The 25,028-nt window shown below is 36.8% G+C and overlaps 1 protein-coding gene across 1 annotated transcript; it reads right to left on the bottom strand.

The window, feature by feature from the left end:
• Positions 1-331: 331 nt before the first annotated feature.
• Positions 332-23,777, bottom strand: LOC149719777 (serine/threonine-protein phosphatase 4 regulatory subunit 4-like). The gene is made up of 17 exons (XM_089854355.1): positions 23,598-23,777; positions 23,337-23,496; positions 16,321-16,544; positions 14,657-14,730; positions 11,810-11,916; positions 11,513-11,742; positions 10,502-10,737; positions 7,506-7,586; positions 6,292-6,606; positions 5,234-5,416; positions 5,052-5,157; positions 3,552-3,886; positions 2,046-2,174; positions 1,773-1,947; positions 1,202-1,298; positions 867-1,127; positions 332-786 (listed from the first exon to the last, which is right to left on the bottom strand). Exons 2-17 carry the CDS (start codon positions 23,459-23,461, stop codon positions 756-758), a joined length of 2,709 nt encoding a protein of 902 aa, XP_089710481.1. The 5' UTR covers positions 23,462-23,496; positions 23,598-23,777; the 3' UTR covers positions 332-755.
• Positions 23,778-25,028: the final 1,251 nt, after the last annotated feature.

Genomic DNA, 25,028 nt, shown 5'->3' with positions numbered 1-25,028 from the left:
AAAAAGCATGGAGTAGCAAACGCGGTCACGCGCTTACTGAGTCTGTTTGGGGTAACTTTTTTCCAAGTTTTGACTATAGGGGCGCTAGAGATGCCGATGCCCTATTCAAGTATGCCTCCCTATTTCCTTTCATATCCAGGGGGTTATTAATCCGAGGTGAAATATTAGAATAATTTTTGGAAATAATTGGTCTGTTTTAAAGTGAGGACGGGGCCTAAAACTTTACAACATGCTAAGTGAAGCGAATTTTTTTTTGATGAACAGTGTAGGCCTACGCATTACTATACCGGACACCAATAAGCTCATGGCGAGCTTTCAGTAGACAGCGCACTTTTTATTTCCGAAAAAATCCTTCTGTTTTAATTGGTTTGAAGTATTTGATATAAAAATACATGCTTTAATTGTTTATAAAAATTAGAGTTAGGCTTAACAATCCACGATTGAAACATTAAAAATTTTAATAGGAAAACAATTGTTAAGTTTGTTAATGATTTAGATGTAATTTTCTAAATCTTAAACGAATAGAAACGGTTATTAACTTGTTAGGCCATTTCAGTCTCCTTTTTATAGCAAGGGACAATCTCTGACGCAACAGAGCTGCGAAATAGCATAGAAATAAAGGTGGGACTTTATTCAGGATGTTTAAACAGTTGCCGTAACCAGCCGCTTATTTGTAAAAGATTGATTTGATATATTCCAAATTTTAAAAACGTTGGAATTTTCAAAGATTAAAGATGTTTTCTAGTTTTTGTATCTTAGGAGTCTTCGAAGACCAAAGACTGTCTCCTAATTGACCACAAAAAAAAAACAACTTTTATTTACATCCAATTAAAAAAAAAATACAATACCAAAAATTAAGAATTCACCTGGAAGGTTTCTTTGGTAATGGAATTTTACTTTGTAATAGAGCTAGAGAGTCTGCGGATCGCGTCATGACACTCGATACTTCACCAGAAACCAAAGGTAAGACATCTTTTTTTTGACTGAGTCTTGTTCTGGGTGATGGAGGTGTTAAAGGAGGCATGATTTTGCGACGAGGAGTGGAAGGACTATTGGCTGGACTACTGTTGGGTGAAAAATTTGGCACGCCCCTCGGAATCCTGCTAATTATTGGTGATTGTGGACTTCTAATGAAGTGTAGAGAGCAATGTAATCACAGAAATCAAAGTTGTAGAAAGGAGTGAAAATTTGATGCACTTACTTCGATAACGATTTTTTTAGAGGGTCATATTTTGACGATCCTCCAGAAGGTAAATAAAGAGATAGAGAACGCTGAGATCGATCTTCGCTTCTTTGATCTATAAAAATTGTTGGATTTCAAAGAACTTGCCGCGATTTCTTCCAAATATTTTTACTAATAAATCTACATAGCGCGTGTCACTGAAATTTTCCTGTTTTTGAAAGTGCAATTTGTCATTTAACAAATAAATCTTACGCTATTTAATAAAATCATTCGGGGATATTTCCTAAATGTTTCACTATGCAGAACAGCTGATTAAAGTTAACTTGAATTCCCACTAGAACCACTTCCGCCTTACTTAAAGCGTGCTTTACTATTAAAGAGTAATTTCGCTGCACATAATGACCGGAATTACCAACTAAATTGTTGATCTCATTCCATTTTACGGGATGATGGTGACAAAGGTTTTGGTAAATTTCAATCAACGCAAAGTAAAAACATCCAGAGTTCAAAAAATAATGCCCAATTAAGTTTAGTGTATGGGGGTTTAAAATCTTAAAAATAAGAGAAATTAAAAAATGATAAAACTTACTTGTTAAACCTTTTCGCCGTGTTGGAAGGGTTGAGCTTTTATTTGCTTCTCGCGTAATCCCATTGCTTTTTTTTGGTCTTTCCCAAGAATGAGTACTGAAAGGCCTTTGTTGACAAATTGTCGGAATTTTCGCTCTTCTCGGAACTATTTTGGTGTTTCTAGCGTCTTGTTTTACCTAATATTATATAAAAGATTGTTTATAATATCTATAGCATATTGATTGAAAATATAAGCGCACCCACAATAGTTATATAAATAAAAAGTTAAATTTACACATATATTAGATGACGTTCCTGAGTTGTTTGTATGACTATCCCAGAGCCTTTTCTCCGCTTCTTCTTTCTTGATATCTTCTAAGTCAACTACGATATCGAGATTGCAAGACGACCGTCGAGCAGTCACCTACAGAATAGCGTAAAATGAAAACCACAATCCCAACCTTGGTTTGCTTTTTCGTATGAGATGATGTTTTGGGTATATTATTGTAAACTTGGAGGGGACTCTTAGTAGTAGCCGGAGATTTAATAAGGGTTGTCAATCACAAATTGATAAGGCCAACCTGCTCGTGCTAGTGAAGGAAATAGCTTGTCAAATAATTTTTTGGGTTCGATTTTAATTATCATTTCCACAAATTTGATAACTCAACAAAAGTGTGGATTTTGTCGTTAAGTAATCACGCATTTAATAAATTAACAAAAGCGTGGATTTTGCCGTAAAGATCATCCGAGTGATAATAAAGAATCGTGGCAGTGAAACGTATAGTAAAAGCAAGCTAGATTGACTGGCGGAGTTGAGTAATTAAAAATTTGATCTCTTTTTCCAGTACCAACTACATAAATGGATCTTTTTCTTTCCTTTTCAAGAACGATTGGAATACGGTCAGTTTGACCAGAAAATGTGGTCGAGGCCGTACAATAACGCGCATTATACCCAAGGCAAAATGTTAAATTTTGAACTTCATGTTCAATAATTATATGCATTAAGTATAAGAAAATAAAATATAGTCATTTTATAGTCTATTATAAAGGCTATAAAATAGTTTCCTCTATACGCGGCGAATTACGCCAGTTATGGCTGAATACCCCCAAACTATAATCATACCTGACTTGGCACCCAATATGTTCGTTCCTAACAATTTCAGAAATCAAAATCCTAGCAATATTTTAAGCTAGTTTGAACATGAGGACCGAGTAATGCGATATGAACAAGAGTAGGTCACTAATAGAACCTCATCTGGTCTTTCAAACCACTTTTAAATTTTTATACTTACGTACATTTCAAATCATATACGTGTCTCAACGACATTTTAAGAAATACAGGGGGTTCCAAAACATGCCGATTGAAGAAAAGTGTGTTATTTGGGTGATTTTGAGCAGAAATTATGATTAGTTTGTTTTAGGGATGACTCCTTAGATTCAAGAAACTGAAAGCCAGTGTAATATTGATTAAGGGCTCATCCGTAAAAAACGCTAATTACAACTTGAAAACATGAGGCCCGGACGACAAAAGGTCATAGGACATATGTTTACGTTTCTCAATAAACTTGGTTCAGAGACGAACTTTAAGAACATGTTTTACGTACTATGGTTGTCATTTAACAATTTGTATTTTAAAAATTCAAGCAACTAGCAACAAACGTTTGATTTTTAAGTGGTGATCTTTCTATCTCTCACCATCCACAAAAAAAAAACAAAAACAATAACAAAAAAAAAACAAAAACAATAACAAAAAAAAAAAACAACAACAGAGGAAGCCATTGCAATTAATTTTAACACTTACAGGATCAAGAGCAATTTCAATCTCATCGAGCTCCTGAATAGATTTTCTAACAGCGCAAGCCACATCTCTATCACTTTCGTCAATCATTAGCTTTTTAACACACGCTTCCAAATGTTGCAAAAGTTCAGAGTCTCTGGGCATTAAGAGCAGTGATTTCAGCTTTGGAAGACAATTACACATCCGTAGTCGAATGTTGGGTACTCTGTCCCCAGCTAGTGACAAAATGGGCTCAAAGAAACTGTCTTTGAAAAATCTCTTGGAAAAGAGATCCATGGCCAAGTCGCACGTATGAAGGAACAACATCCGCTTGTGGCAACTTCTATTGAAACAAAATTCTGAAAGAGTGATACTTAGGTTAGTGGCACGTTACTTCAATACTTCAACTGCATTATAATACAAATTGGAGGCTTCGCGGACTAACTCATAGCGGAGAGTATGGAACTCTTATATATTTACAAACAGTATAGGCACCTTGAGCTCCACATACTCTCCCAGAATGGCTCAACTATGACTGACTAACTGCTATATCGTAAATCATGGAGCTCATCTGAGACTCGGCCTCATCATTTTAAACTCGGGGCTTAATATTAGGGCTTGTTCGACTCAATTCAAAATTATTATTAAACAGCATAGATCCAAAGCCGAGTTGTCGGACGTTTGTCAATATCCCGTACAGTTCGTTTGAAATCTATTAAAATCTCTCTCGAAAATCTCAAAATCCTGAAATCTCACGTCAAAATCTAGAAATGCCAAAATCTCACGCCAAAATCTGAAAATACCGAAATCCCTACTTTAAATCTGGAAATCGCGTTCAAAATCTGAAAATCTCATTAAAAATCCCGAAATCTTAAAATCTTGGAGTAGATTTCAAGATTTCTAAAATCTCACTCAGAATCTCAAAATCTTGGTCAAAATCTTGAAATCTCAAAATCCCGTACACTAAAATGCCGAACGTCCGACCCCTCGTCCAAAGCTTAGTTACTATATCATTCTATGGTGGAAGAAATTTTAACCCCAAAATGAACTAACAATAACAAAAGTAGAGAGATATTAATGGAAAGATTTAGCTTTTAGTTATAATGATTCGCCTCTTCTTGGGGCTCACGCTAAAAAAATTACATAACAAAGGCTCAGTTGATGATATTTTAATTGCAAGAAAAAGCTCCAAGATCGGGCCAAATAGCTCATATAGTTCAAAATATTTAACAGGCTCAGCTCAGACTCAAATATGATAAATTTCTGGAAATTCATCACTCATGTAGAACTTGGATCAAGAAAATGAGGTGAGTTCTAATTGTCTCGATTAAAAATATTCAAATTTCATTTATGATTACTATTTCAGATTTGATTCAATTCTGGCAAAAGTAATATTGTGAGATTTTTCAATTATGTATGAAACCATTTTACCAAGGAAGTACAGTAATTTCTGATACAGTTCGCGAAAAAGGAATAGAACCCATAATTACATTTATTAATTTAAGGAAGTTTCACATGAATTACCTTTTAAAAGAGCTTGAACAATTTCTTCCCTGGCAGATTTTTGTGGAGTGTATTTTAAGAAAACTAAAAGACTATATGCAGCCGCTAGTCTACTGGGTAGTGGACGCTGTCAAAGTTGAAGAATAAAAACACTTTTGCGTAAGAAATTGTTTTTAAAAGTACTATCCCTGGTGAACACTTACGGCGGTGTGCATTTTATGAATTAAAAGTGGAAGAAAAGAAGGCTGGATTTTGTTAGAGTTGAGGCACTTTGGCAGACACGAAAGGCAAGTCAAAAAATCAGCATGAAGCCGCCAATTACTGGCGTGAGCCGTCTTCACTTCACAAACTACCAAAGAATGAATTAAGTCAGCCAGCTGAGCTTCCTATATGCGATAAAAAAAAACAAAAACAAAAAAAAATAAACTGTGATTCAAATCAAAATTGAAGTGGAAGCTAATGAACCCGAGGGGTCGGTCATTCATGAAATCCCGTACGCTACCCGTGAAATCCAATTTAAGAAATCCGAAATCAATGCTGATTTCGAAGTCAAATAAAAAATCCGAAATCAGCAACGAAATCACAAAATCAGTAAAGAAATCATAAAATCAGTACAAAAAAATCACAAAATCAACAAAGAAATCACGAAATCAACATAGAAATCACGAAATCAGAAGCGAAATCACTAAAGAAATCGTGAAATCCATTACAAAATTCACGAAATCCAAAATCAAAAGAAATCATAAAATCCGACGAAATTACAGGGAAAAATCTCAAAATCCGAGGAAATCAAGCGAAAAACCTCAAAATCCAACGAAATCAAGGGAAATATCGCAAAATCTGTCGAAATCACGGTAAAAATAGCAAAATCCGACGGAATCACGGGAAAAATCTCAAAATTCGATGAAATCCATTGGATTTTATCGAATTCTGAAATCAAACAAAATCCGACGAAATCAAACAAAATCCGACGAAATCCGATGAAATCCGACGAAATCAAATTGGATTTCGAAATCCCGTACACTTTTTCCCAAACGTCCGACCCCTCGAATGAACCCCACGGATTACAGAAAAAATTTTGTAAGTTATGTTAACGATTTTGATGTGAATTTATCAAACTAAAACTATTAGAAAATGGTGGTCAAGTAGTTCATTCTTCCTTTAACAACTAACCAACATTAGGTTAAGCCTTCAATACTACTGAGCCCTGAGCACTACGTGATAGATCATGTTAAGATTCTGACTAATAAAATTTACATACATGGCCTTCTTTGCTTTCAAGGTCTCTTGTCACAATTTCAAGAGATTCTGCCAAATTGGGTAACAGCCCTTCTATAACCTCTGTATGGGAGTCCCGCATCAAGATATTTAAAGTAGATAGAAGAATATGGCAATCCTGACTGTGATGAGTGCTATTCACGGCGGCGGCAATGGAGCTGTCTAATATTTTAGCAATCTCGTGGAAACTGCAAGCAATTGTTCGGCGAACCGCTGGATCGGAATCAATACAGAGTTCAAGATACGTATCATACAGTTCCACTTGAAAAAAATCCGGTTTAGCAAACAGTACCATTGCCTGTGAAAAAGTTAAAACAACATTCAGTGTACATTGTTGAAACTGTGTAAACTTAGCAAAACGAAAACAAACAAAGATATTTAGTGGCTTCACTTGAATTCTTCCATTATCAATATTCATGCGAGGAGTAAATATTACTTATTTACTCTTCATGTTATTCTTATTGTAGAAGCTTTCTCTGCGATTTAAGGTCGAGCTAAAGCCAACTTGGGAAGGGGGAGGGGGTTGTTCATATGCCTTTAGTTTCTGCTCATTTCCAAGCAAGTGTTTCAAATAAAAAATTTCAAGACTTTACAAACCGAAAGACAACATTTCAAAGATTACAACAAAATTGTGAAAAACTTTTATTTTTGAAATTACATCAAGTTAAATGACATTAAATTTAAAGTTACTAATTCCAATATATCTTGTCTTTCCGTCGTTTAAATTGCATAAATTTTTGCATACACGCGCATTTACACCTACGCTAGTGGTTAATCGAGACACTTTTGGAAAATGTCAATTATTTAACGCATTAAGTCACTAATTAAATTAATTTATTCGCTTAATTAGTTACATAATTGACATTTTGCAAAAGTGTCTCGATTAACCACTAGCGTAGGTGTAAATGCGCGTGTATGCAAAATTTTATGCAATTTAAACGACGGAAAGACAAGATATATTGGAATTAGTAACTTTAAATTTAATGTCAATTAACTTACTGTAATTTCAAAAATAAAATTTTTCACAATTTTGTTGTAATCTTTGAAATGTTGTCTTTCGGTTTGTAAAGTCTTGAAATTTTTTAATTGAAACACTTGCTTGGAAATGAGCAGAAACTAAAGGCATATGAAAAATCCCCTCCCCCCTTCCCAAGTTGGCTTTAGCTCGACCTTAATGCTATCCATTTCTAAACTTACTGGAAAATTATACGCGCAGGCTTGACGACAAGCTGAATCTCTTTCTGAGGATGAAACAGGTTTAGGCACAACATCAGGAATCTGAAAGAATTTCAAATTTAATATAATTTTAATTACAGAACAAAAACCTATAGCTTTGTCTTAAAAATTGGTCAGAATTTAAAAGAAAGCTTTTCATACAGATTGTAGTGAATGCACCATTAGTGAGTGCATGCCCCTATACCGAGTTAAAGCTATAAAAAGACGGGTCAACTATGCAGTGGTATGCAGTTATGATAATAACCTTGTAAGTGGCAGTTATAATGGATTGCAGTTGGTGTTAGATGTAAGTCTTTCACCAGTAGAATATTTACACCTTCGAAGATAAGATCTGTTTAACTGTAGGGTCGGTTGACCTTGTACTACGCAATCCAGTGATCAGTTGGATTGGCTTAGTTTCCGCGCGTCTACAACCTCAATTCGTGCCATAACTTCAGTAGTACATACACTAATGGCCTTACCTTGAACCCTAGTAAGCTTTGATTCCTTTAAGGCACACCCCTACCCTTACTAAAATATTGGATGATTAATGGGTAGATATATTGCATGAATTCGAAGTGATTGTTACCAAGTAAAGATGAATTAGCAACTTATAAAATTGCAATCAAAGTATTGTGTTTGGAATTCATTTTCGTTCGATGACGTAGTAAGGAGAAATTTTCTCTCTAGATGTCGCTCACGTGACGCCTGTTACTGTCTCCGCGCCGCGTTAAGCCTATTTTATTCAGATTCGTGCCGAAATAAAAGTAAAGAAAATGTCTTAAGATAATGAAGTTGACGCCCCTGATAAGAATCGACAGTTTTTAGCTGTGACATGTGAAATTAATTGTCATGACGTAATACTACCGCTTTAATAGTTGGTGCTGTCAGGACATGTGATATTAATTGTCATGACGTAATGTTACCGCTTTAATAAATGGTGGCGTTATATGAAACGGTTAGAATAAATAATATCTGTCCTTAGAAGCCGTGACAAGAACAGTGAGTGGCGACCCAAAATCAACGGTGTAGTATATATCAGGTATTTTCCGTTTGTAAAAACAGTTTTTTTATAATCACTATAATCAGCGCGATCTGGTGGTGTTATGGATAAGGCATTGGACAGCAGAGCAAAAGATGATGGGTTTCAATCCCCGAACGTATGTAAATAATATTGAATTTAATTTGACTTATTTCAAACTAATTCGTTCAATTTGACTATTGCATATCAGTTTTACAAAATTTTAATTTTATTTGTGTTAATTTAGGTTGCAAAGTAGGCGCTCTGCATGTGTTCTCTGGTATTTTGGATATTCGACACCAGCTGCAGATAACGTGAAATAGCCAAGATAATCTATTATATAAGAGCTGTACTTGACGCTACCAACAGAGACGAATATGCAGATGTAGTGGTTTAGCACACCATTTCATTAAGATAACAGTATAAGCTACATTTCCCAGTTCATCAATAGCAACAACTGATAATTTTGTCAAGAAAACTGTACATTGTGGGCGACAAGCTTAACCACTCCAATGAAGGTTTTAAAATAACGGAACACTTATTTTTCATTCGATGTTTGTGATATCATGGGTAGATAAAACAACACAATAGCTTCGGAAAAAAGTTACTTTTTTGGGAATCGAATCAAGGTACAAAAATCAAAAGGCAATACCCCGAATGTCGCTCGAAGAGTTAGTTTTTAGTCGGTTTGAAGGCCGCATTATTCTTATCCAAGTGCTCATTCACTGCCAACGGGCGACAATTTTTTTATTTTTTCCTTACCTTTAAAATCGCCACGCTTCTCCGCTAGAGGCGCGTTTAAGTCTAAAAAATTACGTAAACCTCACGTTGCTATCTGCTCTAAGTTTCGAACCTCGAGCGAAGGAGCGCCGCGGGATTTCATGTGCATTAAGTCTAGTTAGTATTAAAGAGACTAAGAAGCGCCATCTATCAACCACACAAGTCAAATATATATGGGTGAGGGACCCCCCTTCGAAGTGAGCGTGCATGGGCCTTATACATCTCCTTGGTAGTGGCTCATTGAATACTCAATGGCTTGGACATGAAGTTTTATGGACTGACAGTTAAATAACTCTATCAGACCGATTGATCAGATTGTTATCGGTCCGACCATGAGTTAATAATATGTTAGCTCCCTATAAGTTACTCAGGCTCCATAGGCGTAATGTATCCAGCGATTTCTTCTCATTTCGCCCGCGCGGGAAAAAATCCGAATGTTGGGCTCTCTTGTCGAAAAAAAACAAACCCCCGCTCGTACCCCTCGACCTGGAGTCGTCGGCTGCTTTTTCACCAAGGGAGTGTTTTAGTCATGAATGTTTATGTTTTAACAATTTAACATTAAATCGTGGCGTTTGTGTCAGTACTGAGACAAAAAAAAATCAATGCAATTTGCCGATATTGATAAAGAATGCTAAAGATAAGAGTTGTTATTGTGACTTGAAACCAGAAAATTATACAACTGAGACAAATCAAATACATTGATCTCTTAACTGTTTTCTTAACCGAGGCTACAGAGCGAAATATTCGGCTTCTTAAATAGCTCCGATGCCATTGGCTAGCTTCCACTACACGCGCTTCCGGGGAAAAACCGGAAAGAAGAGTAAATAAGATTTTCGTTCACGTGGCGGCCGCAGAGCGTCGCATATAATTGGGAAGCCAGTGGCGCGGGAGAAAACGCTGGACTATAAAAATGAATTGCCTGAGTAACTTATAGGGAGCTAACATATTATTAAATCATGGTCCGACTGGTTTTAGCTACTGGGGATTCCACACCGTGTTTTGAGTCGAATTTCCGACTATAGGTGGTTTGAAGACGTTAACCGAAAATTAACCGATTGGGACAACTAACAGCCTGTACCGACGATAAACCGGCTTTAAAATGGATTGATTATAATTCTGCGCAGCATGGGTAACCAAATGTTAGTGTTACAAAAAAAACCTCGAATTTAATACTTACACCTCCAGACTTAGCGTTTTCTGAAATTTCTGAAGCTTCATCGCCTTTTCCAACTTTGCAAAAAAGTTTAAAAGTCTCGAGAAACCAATGGCCATGTTCAGTGGCTAATTGAGGCGAAAGTCCCGAACAAAAGGGGCCCAACTGATGAGCCACTCCGGGAAGAGGAAAGCTTTTGGACCTTAGAAAGGTTTTGCATAGCTTTTTCACTAAAGGAATGATTGTCTGGTTGCAAGTTTCTAAAGGAAAAAAAATGGTATTACTACCGAACAGTTTTGAATAGGTCTGCGCAAGTCCGAGTACAGACTAGAAGCCCGCTTTCCTAGGAAGTTGCGAGTACCATTACTAAACTAAGAACATTAATCGCGAGTAAATTTTTTTCGTGGGCGGTTCATATTTTCTTCGCCAGGTGTTAACCTAAAACAAGCTTTTAGTAAAAACCGCTGGCAAATGCTAAAATATAGCTTTAATTGTAATGCACGATAAGCATTATAATTCCTATTCTATATTCCAACACAGTTGGGGGCTTTTCTATTCTTTTTTTTCTTTTTTTGTTCTTTTTTTTCCTTTTTTTTTTCTTTTTTTTATTCTTTTTTTTCTTTTTTTTCCTTTTTTTTTCTTTTTTTATTCTTTTTTTTTCCTTTTTTTTTCTTTTTTTTTTCTTTTTTTTCCTATTTTTTCTTTTTTTCCTTTTTTTTTTTTTATTCTTTTTTTTTTCCTTCTTTTTCCTTTTTTTATTCTTTTTCTTTCATTTTTTTTCTGTTTTTTTGGAAAACTAGTGTGTTTCATCTTTTTCTATTTAAATTATATTATTTACTGAAAATTAGTTCTTGATTCTCAGGTAACTAATAAATTATTTTTAAACTGGACTTGACTAACAAGTTTCGACTTAAATATGCCTCACTGGAATCGAGGACTTGGCGAGTCCAGTTTTCAAGTACTCGCACATGGACTCGCAACCTAAAAATCAGAACTCGCACACCCCTAGTTTTGAATGCTTTCAAATTGAATTACCATCATCTAGCATTGGAAGCATTCTAACTACAGTTTCGACACTAACTAACTGCACAGATTCTTCTTCATCATACGCTAACTCGACCAACTCTGGCAAAATAGCGCTACGAGTTGCTTCAAGGCCAATTCCTCGGGCGACTGCGTCTAACTGCCTACACATTTCTCCTCTAACTTCGAATTCGGTATCTTGGCACAAGCTTTGGACTAAAGGAACAACTTCTTGTCTAATTCTGAAAATTAAAAAAAAAAATTAATACATCTGTCATTCAATGAAAATTAAAATTTCATGACTCTTACATATAAGGTTCAAATTTTGTACATATTTTTCCAAGTATTTTACAGCATAGCAAACGAGAAGACAATGGTTGCGAGAGTTGACCTTTACTAACTGCTAGCGTTAGGATCTGAAAAACAGGTAAAAGGGTGAATGAAATGGTTCAAATGGCCTGACAATCGCTTTTTAGTTTTTAAAAGCATTGAATTGAAAAAACAGCATCAAAACTTGCCAAACACTTTAAGCTAATTTTATACAAATTTTAGAAGTTTCAAATGTCGAAGAGTTAAGCCAAACACAAATTTTTCATATAGAAGCCTGTAACACGAGTAATTGGTTAGTAACCACTAGCCAATTAGTGTCGTGTATACAAACCGTATCGAAATAATTTAGCAACTACCAAGAGTTCACTTATACACATTTGCTTCTTAAAGGGAATGCCAATTTACAATTTGATATCATATTTTACCACGAGTGTGGTATTATGTTACACTTTCAAGTCTCTACTTTCAAAATATCAAGTTTTTAATTAATATAATTGAACCAAAGTTTCTATTTTTAAAATCCATTGAAAAATCACGAAAACTCAGTTTCGATATATCAACAATTTTGTCCTGTGGAGCTTGTTCGCCCGTTTTGATGACATCACTATGACGTGGGGGGAAAAAAGCGTGGAAATCCTATTCGTGTCTCGAGCTTCTCGCCAGTCTAAACTCTGGATATGATAAAGGAGGGAGTGGCACCATCTCGCGGGAAAAATATATCTTTGACGTCAGCCTACGGGAAACGTTTTAGCCTTTCATAAAAAGTGGATTTCAAATAATTTCATATGAATCATTTTCAAATGCATATTGCCAAATAACCAGAAAACGGAGAATTAAAAGCTTGATATTTTTGAATTCACAGAAATTAATTCCTTCTTTTGTTATATAAATCAGAAGTTTTTCAAACGAAGTTTCTCATTCCCTTTAACATTAATATGTGTTTGGAAAAAGCCTAGTTAAAATTTTATTTCGTTTGATGACGTAGTAAGGAGAAATTTTCTCTTTAGATGTCGCTCACGTGACGCCTGTTAGCGTCGCCGCGTTAAGCCTATTTTATTTAGATTCGCGCGGCATTAGTAGACTTGGGAGTCTCGGGCGCTCGCGAGATGCCGTGAGTGACGTATCAAGGAGAAAAACCCGCCAAAAATCTTCTCCGCAAATTTGCTTTGCCCCCCAAATTTCAAGTTTTCAAAGTGCTATTTCCGTGTTTTCCCTCATATTTAAATATTGACCAATCATATTTTTGGAATCGGAAGAGTTTAAACTCTCAAAAAGTAAGGTTTTCTTTAGATTTGAGAGAATTTTTAAACAACGTCGCTATTCTTTTAAGGTATTTTGTTTGAACAATATGTTTTAAAACTGAATAAGATCCAGGGTTGGTAAAAAGAGGGTTCATACAACTTTTGGAAAACAAAATGACTCCACCCACAAATTCTGCATATATCGACTTCTAGAGATCGAAAATGTTATTCTTATCTCTATTTTCGTGGTTCAATAATTTTTTTTTGAAATTGCGCCAGTGGTAAAAAAGCAAAGTGGACAACAATGCGAAATAACTCCCGATTTAATTTGTGGAATTAAGTTTTAAAGTTAAGAATAAAATAATTGATGTTTCTTTTTTTAAGTATCTAGTTTTTCTTCAACATCAATTATTTAAATTCTTAACTTTACAACTTAATTCCACTAAATCGGGAGTTATATCGCATTGTTGCCCACTTTGCTTTTTTACCACTGGCGCAATTTCGGAAAAAAATATTGAACCACGAAAATAGAGATAAGAATAACATTTTCGATCTCTAGAAGTCGCTATGTACAGATTTTGTGGGTGGAGTCAAAATATAAACGGACGAAGTTTCTCAATAAAGTATGCGAGGATGGGTAGTGAATTTGCTACGTTCAACGTTCTTCTTACATAAATCCGATTTTGGTTTAATGTTAATCCTATGGAGGGGATGTTTACGAACATTTTGCTTAATTACTCGGCCCCTGTTTGACGCAAATTTCCCTGATTTCTCTGAATTTTACTAAAAATTCTAAATTGATTTTTCCAGGTCTCAGGTTTGTATGAACCCTGAAAAAGTAGTTTTCCCACCATTTACGGAAGAAAAGTCGTTCAAAAGGTTTTTGCAACACAGGCATGAGGCATCCTATATCCCAGGCTTGTCCAATTACTATTAATTATATAGAGAGTTTCTTTAAAATTAAAACTAATTACTTGACAGTGAAGTTTAGTAATACTTGAAGATATACATATTCTGTTCTACTCGCACATTACTCATTCATAGATGAAACAAATTTCTCCAAAAATTTAAATAAATGTAAAACCAAGAAGTGATATCTAGTTTATTAGGGAGAAGGTGTAAATTGGCCACATTTCCAGCTTTATCCCCGGTCCAAACGTAGGTCCGGAGTTAATCCCCGCCCCTAAATTACAACCAAGATTTCATTGGTTCTTGAAAACTCCCGTCAGCGCGACGCGAATGACGAAAATTACAAATTTTCGGACTGAGAGGCGAAATAGCCCGGCCTCCTTTTACGTCCCCCCTTGTATTTTGGAAGGGGGGGGGGCTGGGACTATGGCACGCGAATACTTAGGCATCTTACACCTTCTCCCTAATAAACTAGATATCACTTCATGGTAAAACTAAAAAAATATTCCAAAACTAACAGTCTAAAACACGCCTCGTCTTTATTTTTACTTTTGCACGCCATCTATTGATGGTGCAAAAGTTACGCATTTAAACGTTACATAAATATTATACTGTATTTTAACTAATTTATTAATTTCAGTCATTTATAAATAAAATAAAATGTCGTAATATTTACATCTCTCTTCAGTATATCCTTCGGTAGCAGATCAATAACATCAAGCAGTGTCTCCATCCACGCACTTGCCACCACTATAAACAACAAATAGTTTAATTATAGATAGAATGTTACAAAAAGTATGGTAGGACAGAAGAACAGGGTTTCTATGGGTGATTTTGAGTGAAAAATGTTCTACACTCTAAGAAAATGTTGTCCAAAAATTGCACGTAAAAAGATCCAAAAGGCTGACTATGACACAGCACAGTTTATCTTATATTTTTGATAACGTAACAACTGTCTAAAATGGAGCTGGATTTGGAATTTCATTCAAAATTGGATAGAGTATAATCAATTATGGGATCAATTACTATACATGAATGGTAAAGATGTTATCCATATTATACGCGAGTGAGCATAAATGAACTAGTATCTTCTCAATATTGTACTAATATCAAGTCGATATTGGACAAAATTAAGCCAACATTGTGACATGGGTAATCTATCCGTTATTGGACTAAAATCATGCCCATATTGGACTAAAATCGAGCCCATGCTGGTACTCTTACCGACATTGGACTAAAATCGAGCCCATGTTGGTACTCTTACCGACATTGGACTAAAATCGAGCCCGTATTGGTCTGATATCGAGCCCATATTGGTCTGACATCGAGCCAATATTTGTCTAATATAGAGTCCATATTGGACTAATTATCTACTCCATATTAGTCTAATATCTACCCAGCATTGGAGTTATGTCTAACCAATATTGGATTGTTGTCTAACCAGCATTGGAGTTATGTCTAACCAATATTGGATTGTTGTCTAACCAGCATTGGAGTTATGTCTAACCAATATTGGATTGTTGTCTAACCAGCATTGGAGTTATGTCTAACCAATATTGGATTGTTGTCTAACCGATACTGGACTAATATCAAGCCAATACACTGTAGGATTAATATAAAGTCTGTTTAGGACGAATATGAAGCCAAGAGGTTTTTAACTCTCCAAGTGACGTACGTCAGCGTTCTCAGTTTTCAATTTGAAGAAAACGCGCTCTCAATTTCCGGACTGTATTCCCAACTCACGGAAGTCTGCCAAACCGTATTCCACCATATCGGTATCGGCAGTGATACTCGGTGTTTCCCGATGGTATCGGATCGTTGGGTATAATATGATACTAAATCGATACTGATTTAAAATGCGTTAGATGGCGCTACATGACATTTTTAGTTCTTTGAGTAATGTATTGATGGAGAGGGGTCGGTCATTCATGAAATCCCGTACGCTACCCGCGAAACCCAAGTTAAGAAATCCGAAATCAATGCTGATTTCGAAATCCCATAAAAAATCCGAAATCAGTAACGAAATCACAAAATCAGAAACCAAATCAGTAAAGAAATCGCGAAATCCATTACAAAATTCACGAAATCCAAAAATCAAAAGAAATCTCAAAATCCGAGCCTTTACAGCCGATAACTTCGATGCCTCTCCGCTTACAATCGGGACGTCAACCGGAAGCTCCGAAAATCGTTCAGTGGCGGAGCCTCCGTTGACCGCTACTGAACGCAGCCCTGTTTGCAACGGTATCGTTCGATATCGGGTCAAGCCGGGTATCGGCCATCTCTATTTTCGACTCAAAATCGCCGATACTACCCGACACAATGCATTCTCGATATACTTACCAGGATCCTTGCTTTCTACACTTGACAAGATGCTCTGAAGAAATGTGTGAGTGAAGGAATTAGCTGTCAGGAGTTGTCCAGGTCCAAATATGGAAAAAATAGCTCCGTCTCCCGAACCTTCCATCGCTGCTGCGTATGTGTTAGAAAGAATTCCATGCTCACTATTGGCGGCGGCGGCGCCGTCTCGGATTTTAAAATTTTGAAGTTGGTCAGCTAAATCATTTCTAGAAAAATTCCCAAAGTGGTTAAATTATTGAAGAATAGCTCTTTTTCAATCAAAGATGTTCATGCTCAAACCATGGATAAAGAATGCGCGTGAGGAAATTGTTTTCACGCTATAGGATAGGCAACTCCCTAACTCGAACGACAGTTTATTCTGTATATACTCTGTTACAACATCGGTTTTCAGCACGCGCAAACCTAGGTCTCTATGCAACTTAGCTTTGTGCGTGCTGTCAAAAGGCAAAAACCTCAATCGAGATCTGAGCCGTTATCAAAATTCAAAAGATTTGTTGGTTGGGTCTATTATTGAAGAAATGCTCATTTTCAATCAAAGATGCTCAGGCTCAAACCATAAAATAGGGGCAGTTGTCAATAGTCTGTTTTATCGAGTTGCCATAAATAAAAACTATCGATTAAAGGGTTAGCGTTAAAGTTGCACGTCACCTTACAATTTTATCAAAGCGCTGAGTGTAAACAGAAGTGAGATGAGACTAGAAGTGAAGGGCACAGCATTGGTAATAGATCCTGGCACTAGTGAACAAATTTGAGGATTTTACGCCGCTTCAATCGCGCCTACACTAGAGAGAAAAAAATTGGTCGAGTTCCAAAAAAATTTCTTACCCCCTTCCCCTCAACCTAAAGCCGCGAAACACGGACGCGGGTGCTAGAATCTAGTTCGGCCGTCTACCACCGCGAGCGTCTCACGTTTTGGAGGGGAAATTCTGAAACCGCTACCAGAGGGCCAACCGTTGCTGTGTTATCAAGAATATTCACTTTCGCCAAGTGAAGAGTTTGGTTAGCCGAGCATTGAGTTCTAATATATGTATTTCTAGAGTTTTTGTTGAATTTCCTCCTCGCGTACTCGGATTCGTCGAGTTTCATTACTTTATCATAAGTCGTTAGCGCCATCTGTCGCCTTACGTGGGAAGCTTAAAAGAAAGCGCCCCGCAAAATCGCCGCAGCTTGAGTTTGAAAATTAAGCTTAGGAAGAAGTAAAGCGCGAAAGTTGAAAGTTAGGTAATTGAAAAACAGTAAGTGGAGCCTAATAAATAAAATTTGATATTTAATAAATGGAATATTGATCAATTTCTTATGAAATGCGTGTTTTTACTTGGGAATTATATGTTATTAGTTATTAAAGTAACACATAATGTGAAAATGTATTAAATTTTAAAATGGCTCGAAAATGCTCAGTAGAAAAGTGTGTCAACACTGGTAGAAATAAAAATGTTTTGTGACGTAAGTATAAAGTATACGTATAGAAAATTAATAAATATTTAGATAGTTTCTAAACATTTCCTATCTATATTAAGAAATTATAGCAGACGCCATAATAACAAATATGTGTTTTTTAAGTGAAATAGATGGCGCCACCACCTAATGATAAAGTTGTCCGTCCGTCCCCTAATTTCAAAAACGATGGTCGCGCGAGCGCGAAAACCCGATATCCAAATAGAACTCTAGAAGGATATATGTTCTGAACTCAATGGACAGCACGTACAAGACTAAGTTACATAGAGACCTAGCTTTACGAGTGCTGACAACCGATGTTGTAACCGTGTATATAGAGAAGAAGCTGTCGTTCGAGATAGGGAGTTGCCTATCCTGTAGAGTGAAAACAAATTTCCTCACGCGCATTCTTTATCCATGGTTACGCTATTGGTCGGTGGTACTTATTTAAAACTTTCCATGAAATTTCAAACTAAATGTAATTTTAAAATCATTCGGAGGTATTTCCTGTATGCAGCTTGGTCAGAATAATCGATAAAAAAACACTTGCTTTTCCTTTTCAAATCACACACATCGAAAATTATTTAGAGGCGAAGTGCAAAATAGTACGAAAACAAATGTTAAAGGGGCTCACCAGAGCTGTTGAGGTGAAGACTGCCCTTAGTTCCGGGGAAAAACACCCAGCTTTTTGGCCATAAGGAATGGCTCACCAACGAGGTGGACGGGTAGTAATATGCTAACCAACAGTTTGTACCCCCTTCACCAAAACAGCTCCAGCGAGTCCCTTTAAATGTGTTTCTACAGTATTTCCAAGTGAGAGGATTGTAGCGACTCTAGCGAGAGTAGTGATAGAGCGGCCCCAAAACTAATGCTTTTAAAAATTAATTAACAATAGTAAAGTCCTTAAAACTATCAATATAAATTGTCTTGGTTCATGCAAGATTGTACGTCGGAAAGGGAACGCAGGGATTAAGTGGTTCCCCATTCAGCCTGGGATTCTAGTTACATTCGACCATACGGCTCGAGGCTAGCTCAACCCTCCCATACGTCACTATATCAAATTAAAACCAGGTATGGTTCCAATCTAAGACCATTAAAGACAGATGGACTAGAATAGAGTAATTTCGGTTCGGATTTGTCGTCTGCTTAAGAGTAAAACCAAGGAGCATAATACACGCCTAATCCCTCCCTACTTTATTGTGGTGTCTTTGTAAATTGGAAGAAAGTCGGAGAGGGCGGCCATTTTAGGGGCAAAGTTATGTTATTTTAGGTAAAGATGGAACGTTCCAATTACTTTCCTACTTAAGATCTTAATTTGAAAATAAGATATGAAGAAAAGCTTGTCCTAATAAGAAATTTAGATCCATGTGTGATCAAATGACAAGAGTTTGTAGGCGCGAAAGCTGAGGTTTCGTTCGAAACATTTTGCCAAGCGTTAGTTATGGTGATATTTACAACTATTTTGTTGATTGTTGTGTCCCCATTTACCATGAAAATGCTTACAAAATCATAAAAACTTGGGCTCGTAACAATAACTTATTAACCTTGTTAGTGGATTTGTAAGGAACCAATTCTTCGCTAAGCCTTAGCTTAACCTTGAAGGAGAGAATAATGGAGTGGAAACCCCCATACCTTAAGCGTTGCCTTTGTACCCCCACCTACGGCACCATAGTCCTCCCATCATCCCCAGCGGTTAGGTAGGGTCGTGCCGGACGAAATTGTAAAGGACGCTCCCTCTATCTCAAAAATAGAAGCTAGTTCTCATTCAAATAAAATGGCGCTACGCGGCAGCACTTAGCAATCGCCTACGGAAAGGTAGGGGCGTGCGCGAGGTACACTGGGAGAGATATGGTGCCGCAGGTCGCCCATCATCATTTCCAATCCATCTGACTCCCTTATCCCTGGCTTAACAATCGTGCCGCCCTAAATAGCGGGAGTTGCTCATGTTTTTCTCCCATTTTTTTTATTAATAGTGGAATGGAAAACAACTCCAAACTCTTCCTCGCTAATTTTATGGGTTTTCTTTAAAATCTTATTACCAATTCAACAATTTACACAGCAACGTCTATGCCTTCGTTTCATTTTTGCAAAATTTTCCCCCAAAACAAACGATAAAATTTCCTAGATGGCGCCACAAACACTCCCACTTTTTTCTCCCTATGACGTTACCGGACCCTCCGTTGAAATTACTGTATGGAGATAGGGCGCTTAGTTCTTTTAGAGCAGCGCCTTTCTAGCGCCATGCCGCGACCAATATTAAAACTTTTCCCAATTAAACAAACAGGCGGGTGATATACCAGACGACATTAGGCTTAGGCCATGGATTAACTAACGCTAGGGATTGTTCACTAACCGTGTTTCCCATGTAATGCTATCGCCAACTACATGTTCCGAATTATTCCTTGATTCCCCTCTTCATTCCCCCAATTTATTGGACCAAAACGGATGTAGATATAGCGCCATCTCTCGCCAAAATAAATCGTTTTTGCCCAATTTAGGCAGTATTTCAATTTTGACGTCATAGGACAAGTGATATTTGGTCCAATTTTCTTATAACTTCCTGTTAGGGATAGTAGCTGCTGCTAGGGGGCGTTTGGAACACGCATGCTTTATCTTTTTGGGGGAACGAACTATCCCTAGGGTTAGTTAATCCATGCTTAGGCGTAAGCTCGAAAGTTGATGTATCGGTTAGATCGAAGAAACGCGTTTAGTTAAATGTAAGTTACTTTCAATTATATTTCTTATTTAAATAGGTAAAAGAATTATTATTAATAAGATAATAATTAAAAGTTTAATGGTACCCTTAGCCTTAACCCATAGTTCACTTTTAGAAAGTTGATACTTTGGGTTTGGTATGTTGTAGTAATTAATGCCTTTCATGTGCGATTTATTAGAATAACGTTGATCATTTTTACAAACTACCTTTAGCTTGTCATCTTAAATATCCAAACTGATCCTTTAAAATACTTATATGAAAACGAGCATCAAAGGCGAAAAAACCTAACCGTACAATCATGGATGAAGGATGCGCGTGAAAAACATTCGACGCTCAACAGGATGTGCAACTCCTATACAAAAAAGTAAACAAGTCGATACTAGCGCCGCCTGGCTACCAGCGCTGGAAACCCTCGCGGGAAAAATAAAAAATACTGGAAATATAATTGGCCTTATTCCTGATCAACGCCACCGAGGCGTAGCGGCGACTTTTGGAACTATAATAATACGGCAGCCAATTACAGGTGGCGCTGGAGTCGATGTACTCTGATGGAGATCTGTTATTTTCTATGTTTTGATTATTACCGCTTCAACTTCAAAAAACATGTTTTAACTAATTATTATTAACCTAATAATCTCCAAATAGACCAAAATCGAATGAAAACTTACTCCGAAAGTCTTATTTCATAATATTAGACAGAATAAGAAAGGTAAAATCAACTTTCAATGCTTTTGAAACCATATCGCTTGTTAAGCCTTGGCTATTCACGTGATTCAGAAAGATCAACAAAACATAGAAAATAACAGATCTCCATCAGAGTCCATCGACTCCACCGCCACCTGTAATTGGTTACCGTATTATTATAGTTCCAAAAGTCGCCGCTACGCCTCGGTGGCGTTCATCAGGAATAAGGCCAATTGAAAGTAACTTACAACTAAACGCGTTTCTTTGACCTAACCGATACATAGACTTTCGAGCTTACGCCTAAGCCTAAAGTCGTCTGCTATATCACTCGCCTGTTTGTTTGACTAGAAAAAGTTCTAATATTGGTCGCGGCATGGCGCTGCTCTAAAAGAACGGGCCCGGATGCCATATTGGGCTGTAAAGCCGCCAATTGGGCTTCTTCTCTAAAATATTGGCTGGAAATAAAAGGGTTGGCTGTTTCCTGGAAATTGGGCTTGTCGGGGTTTGGTTCTTTGTCTTTCTGTACTTAAAATACCGCCAATAGAGCTATTTTAGAGGGGTAATGGCTACGTCACCAATGCTTTTTGCCCATAGAGAAAACCCTCACAAAATGTCCGCCCTACACTCAGCAGGCCCAATTTTCGTAGCAGACAAAATTTTTCCCCCACTGAAATAGCTCTATAGGCGAAGATGATTAGAATGCCCAAAAAACTGCCAAAGGGTGCTGTCAAACCTCTTTAGCAGCTTATGATTCGTCAATTCATGATTAAATAAAATGGTTTCATTTTGTTTTGGGTTTTAAAAATGGTGTCAGTATGTAATATGCATTGAAATTTCTAAAAGATAAACTAATACCAAATTTTCACGATTAATTTTTGGCTTTTTTTTAATTTTGGGCTGGATAGTCTATATTTTAGTCAGTTTTTGGGCTTCTTTTTCGAAATACCAATTGGCGGTTTTTTGGGCTTGTTTCCAATTTCATTTTGGCGGGTTCAAGGTTTTCAATCTGGCGTCCCAAGCGCCCTATCTACATTCCAGTCCATCTGTGTTCAATGGTCTTAGGTTCAAGGTTTTATGGCACCTTCTCACAGTCTCATGGAATAAATCTTGATGCGCTTCACTTACATTAACCGTTTCACCGATAGTTATCACTTACTGTAACTCACTAAAAAGAGTAGAGAATTAACCCCATGAGTGTCACTAATAAATCCCAAGGATTATTTACAATGTCTAAGGATAAAACGCACACACCGATTTCTATAGTAAGGTAATGTTCTCTAGTTGTTCCGATATTTTAGCCCATCCCCCTCTTCTCCATCTACTGTTTTGGTGCGGGTGAAACGGAAATGAAATATCGATATGGCGCCACCTATATTATCATCGCGAAAGCATAGACGAAACAGAGATAGTTTTCGAAAGCATGTTGTTTAGTTCTTGTTTGAATTGTTAACGGTCGTTAAGAACATTTAGTTCAAGATTCAAGAATGAGAAGAGTTCCAAAAAATTATAATTTTAATTTTATTAATAGACAAGACCAAGGCCGAAAGTTTATTTATATTATTTGAAGATTAAAGCAATAATCCTTGATTAAAGCAAACGTTCAGTTCAAGAATATATGGGGTGAGTTTATACTAATTTAGTTTAATAGGCAAGGTTTGAGTAGATCTGCTAGAGCAGACGAGAGAGACCAAACTTTCAAGAACCAGGTCACATGTTGACGCTTCAAAATAAATGTCTTTCCGATTTGCCAATTGTGCCCGCTAGGTACCGTTTGAAACATCCACCTTCGATAATTCCCCCTTAGACATTTTAAATAATCCTTGCTAGCCTTGGCACAAACTATACTCATTAAAACCAACTAACCAAAATGTTATCCATTCTAAAATAGTTTACAAGATTAATGTATGGGAAAGAAAATGAACCGAAATATTCTGCAGATAATACGATTAGTCATAAGCGTGTATTTGTTGGTTGGGACGTGTACGTTGCGGTAGGATTGCAATCCTACCCACCAAATTAGAGTGTGTCACTCTAAATTAGGTTAGGTTAATCGCGTGTATTTTCTAAAACACAAATAGGGTTTAGGAATCGAGTAATTTTTCTGACAGGAGCAGCTATTGTCAAATATTCTTGAAGAAATTACGAACATCATGTTCTAACATACTTTTCAGTGGGCAAGTAAAAGTCACAAAGAGATTCACCACCTTCGAGTGGTGGCGAAGGGCATCGTAGTGTACCACACATATCTCGAGGTCCATTATCTGTTTTTCCGGAATTCCCAAGCCACATTTATGGTTCCCAAAAACTTTGGTTTCTATTCAAAACTAAACCAAAAAAAATAATTGTCAATTTGTCATTATTAACAATGACAATAGGCCAAGGCTTAGCAATGATTTAGGCTTTAAGAATGTCAAATTTCACTTACCTTATAGTTCTGACTTCCGAAAAAATTTTGATAATTTAATTTATGTTTTCATACAAATAAAAGTTTTATTCCTATTTAGCAAACATTATTAATTGTGATCATTATATAATTAATAAACTGGTCCCGAGGACCAGACGCCAGTAACTCTGTAACCGCCGTTACTAACTTCAGTTAAAAAACTTAAAAACAAATGCCAAGCGGCTTCGGGTAAAACTAAGGTGCCGAATAAAGATAATATCCCTAAAGGTTGTCGCACACTAGGCTGTTTCTCGTATCGGCAACGGTTGCCGCTAGTCAATCCGTTGCTGCTATAGGCAACTCGTATCGCACACATAGAAGTAAAAAATTATGCTCGCGTCGCCGATCTGGCGCTCGGACCAAAAACCTGTTCTGTCCCGAGTTCAGCTAGCCCCAACTTTTTGCCGCTCCTCTTGGCAACCGCTCTGACGTCAAAGCATACCTCACTTTTTCAACCAATTGGAGCCGGGTCCTACGGAATTTTTTCTATTGCACCACGTTTGAAAAAATGAAACCGCGCTTTAATGATTTTTTCTCACTTTCTTTTGAAATTTTGAACGAGTTGTTTTTATTTCCTAGCTTTCTTTCGTGGAAAATGGCAGAGCATAATATCATGTCTATAATTTCAGAAAATGAGGGAAAGGCCTAAAAAATAACATTACGTGATAAACTAAAATTATATAAATAACGTTTATTTTTTACCTGAATAAGTGGTAGTTCAACCAATTTCCACTATCATAAATTAAAAACTATCATATAATGTATGAACACTGATTAATTAATAAAAATATGCTACACTGATTAATTAATAAAAATATGCTACAAAAAAATTAAAAGAAAAATAAATCTGAAACACGATCGATACACGAAAAGTTTAGGGATGTTAATAAACGGATGCGCGCGCATTCACGTTCACATGCATTCGGTACCAGCGCTTTTACCTAGTGCGCGAGTACTCTATAAAATCGCCAGAACCGACGCGAAATCTTCCCGACGCCGATGCCGAAATATTTCCTCCCCCAAAATTTGTTTTTGATGCTAGTAACAGCATCACGTTTTTTTGCTCTAGTGTGCGACAACCTTAAGGGTGCCTAAGGTGGAAAATCACTAAATCCCTAGTCTGGTGAAACGGCGGTAGTTCCTTCTAACTTTTTAATTTTCTCGGACTAATTGATTTAGCTAATTGCATCTAAAGTAGTGATATTAATAAGAACACCCCTTTCAACTTTGAAGTTATTTTTTCAACTATATTCGATTAATATCACCATTGGGCACGCACTTCAAGAAATTAGAGTGAAAGCAAAGAGAGTATAGGGGAGGAGTGGAAGCTCCCCCGCTCCACAAAGCCTAATTACAATGTTCCCCCTAAATTATACTAGTGGTACGAGGGAGTTTCCGGCTCAGTCGCGCCAC

This window comes from Phalangium opilio, unplaced genomic scaffold, assembly GCF_054372755.1.
Source record: "Phalangium opilio isolate 3A_F unplaced genomic scaffold, DU_Popi_V2 ptg000002l_1, whole genome shotgun sequence".
Taxonomy (NCBI): domain Eukaryota; kingdom Metazoa; phylum Arthropoda; class Arachnida; order Opiliones; family Phalangiidae; genus Phalangium; species Phalangium opilio.
The sequence above is the reverse complement of the archived record's forward strand: the minus strand, read 5'-3'. Positions and strand labels throughout refer to the sequence as shown.

What these genes read in the sequence shown, in the direction of transcription:
- LOC149719777 (XM_089854355.1), bottom strand. Translation starts at nt 23,461, where the DNA reads ATGTGGCTTGGGAATTCCGGAAAAACAGATAATGGACCTCGAGATATG. An exon ending in TTCATAAAATGCACACCGCC is followed by an intron (nt 5,158 to 5,233) that starts GTAAGTGTTCAC and finishes CAACTTTGACAG; the next exon opens with CGTCCACTACCCAGTAGACT. An exon ending in CTAAAAAAATCGTTATCGAA is followed by an intron (nt 1,128 to 1,201) that starts GTAAGTGCATCA and finishes ACACTTCATTAG; the next exon opens with AAGTCCACAATCACCAATAA.